Source organism: Helianthus annuus, chromosome 17 (genome assembly GCF_002127325.2).
Source record: "Helianthus annuus cultivar XRQ/B chromosome 17, HanXRQr2.0-SUNRISE, whole genome shotgun sequence".
NCBI classification, from domain to species: domain Eukaryota; kingdom Viridiplantae; phylum Streptophyta; class Magnoliopsida; order Asterales; family Asteraceae; genus Helianthus; species Helianthus annuus.
The window spans coordinates 170,714,422-170,716,715 of record NC_035449.2 but is presented as its reverse complement, the minus strand read 5'-3'; the positions used below and the strand labels follow the sequence as shown (position 1 = coordinate 170,716,715).

The 2,294-nt window shown below is 34.8% G+C and overlaps 1 protein-coding gene across 1 annotated transcript; it reads left to right on the top strand.

Moving 5' to 3' along the window:
- The first annotated feature begins 789 nt into the window (after window positions 1-789).
- LOC110923094 (basic peroxidase-like) lies at window positions 790-1,884 on the top strand. Its single transcript, XM_035987161.1, has 3 exons — window positions 790-1,081; window positions 1,158-1,337; window positions 1,438-1,884. The coding sequence occupies exons 1-3, from the start codon at window positions 860-862 to the stop codon at window positions 1,606-1,608; spliced, it is 573 nt and encodes a 190-aa protein (XP_035843054.1). The 5' UTR covers window positions 790-859; the 3' UTR covers window positions 1,609-1,884.
- The last annotated feature ends 410 nt before the right edge of the window (window positions 1,885-2,294 follow it).

Here is a 2,294-nt window from a genome sequence, read left to right as displayed (position 1 = left end):
AGCGCGTATACGGGTCACCTTTTCAGACTTTTCAGTCTGAACTACCTGCATGTCAGTATTTATTCCTTAAATTCATCAAAATTCGTACCTGTACGCCGCTCATAGGGCAATTAGAGGCGTACAGGGTTTAATGCTTCAACTACCACAATCTTATACGCCGCTCATATGGCAATGAGAGACATATAGATTCACCGTTTCTGACAAATTTAATGCTTTCACACCATATACACCCCTCATAGCCTTATACGTTGCCTTGGGGGATGTGCACTTAAAAAGTAGGGATGTATCAATACCCACACCCTTATATATATTTTATTATTAGAAAAATATTTAACATATTGTGTAAAATAATAAGGTCTTGTATTTCAAAGAATTAATCGTTAAAATGTAATTGTTATTATATTTTATTATTAGAAAAATATTTAACATATTGTGTAAAATAATAAGGTCTTGTATTTCAAAGAATTAATCGTTAAAATGTAATTTTTATTAACATAAATATTTAACATATTGAGAGATATATATAGAGAGAGCATTGACATAACCCTAATGTCGAAGAGAGAGATGACGAAAGATGTAACGTAGGTGAAAAATGACACTCCAAGCCATCAGGGGATCAAAGACCTAACATGTTAATTGATATGGACCCAAGAACCATTAACTAAGAACCAATATTCAATGAATGCAAAATGATTACTTTTGTGGGCTTCTCAGTCTCTCATATCTTAAAGGACACAACTAAAGGGGCATTATTCATGTATATATATAGAGGTCATCACTCTACTTCTTACTCAGATTAAGCTACTTATTCAGATATTCTTAAAAAACAAAAGGCTCAAGCTTTATTCTCTTTAATAATATGGGCAATTATAAGTATAGTGAAACCATCTTGATTCCTATATTTATTTTACTTCTATCATTGAACTACGTCCTGCCATGCAACTTGACAACCAATTTTTACGATAAAACATGCCCTAAAGCACTTGCAACCATCAAACGTTCTGTTCAAGCTGCGGTGTCTACTAATCCTCGGAATGCAGCCTCGCTAGTCCGCCTTCATTTTCACGATTGTTTCGTTCAGGTAATATTGCATTTCTTTATTCAATGTTGCTTCTTTTTAGTTAGAACATGCAATTTTGATCTTGTTAATTGTTCAGGGTTGTGATGCATCTATTCTGCTAGAAGGTATGAATAGCGAGAAGGCATCACAAGCGAATAATGGTGTGTTGGGCTATAATCTTATAGATGATGCAAAAGCTGCAGTCGAGAGTGTATGTCCTGGAGTTGTTTCGTGTGCAGATATACTTGCGCTTGCAGCTCGAGATGCTACCGTGGCGGTAAAGACAAATAAATAAGTTGCATGTAAATATAGGTTCATAAAATCTATAACTATATACGGGTAAATTAAGGTAGCTAGTGTATGAATATATTGTGCAGGTGTGGGGTCCGTCATGGCCAGTAAGACTTGGAAGAAGAGATTCTACAACTTTTAACGCAGATGAAGCCGCCAGGGATCTTCCAAGAGGGAATTTTAATTTAAATCAACTCATTGATAACTTCCGTCGTAAGGGACTCAACGCAAGAGAAATGGTCACAATAATTCTATAAAGGCAAAGTCACAATAACAATCATGTTAGGCTATGTGTTATGATTTGCTCTCTTTTTACGCACTCTTTCATGTGATTTTTTTTATTGTGACATGGGGTGTGCCGGTGTGGTGAAAGTTTTATAATTTTGTAAACAATTTGTCGTAGACTCTTCGGAGAAAGTTTTATAATTTTGTAAGAAACTAGTTGATGCCCCGCCCGCGTTGTATGGCGATAGCCGAATAATTCTCAATCAATTAAAAAAGATTACTATAATTTTGCTAGAAAAAAAAAAACAAAAACGATGATAAGACCATAATTTTGGGCTCAGGACAAAATTGTAATTTTTCATGACTGCTGAGCCAGTGTTAGGGAGCTCCTTGACACGGGAAAAAATTAAATCGAGTCAACTAATTAAAACAAAAAGCTTTTATAGTTTTGCTAAAAAAACTAAAACGATGGGAAAAACGTAATTTTTAACTGAGGGCGAATCATGATTTTAATTCAGGAATAAAATCGTAAATTAAATGAACCGACAGGGGAGTGCCAGGCAGCTGCCGGCATGACTGTAATTTTACACTGGGGGCAAAATTGTAATATCACCAGCAAACAAACAAAAATGATGGACAAAATGTAAATTTAAATATCGTAACTTGGCTATGAGAAAAAAAAAAACTAGTGGCAAAACTATAAATTTATACGGGCCAA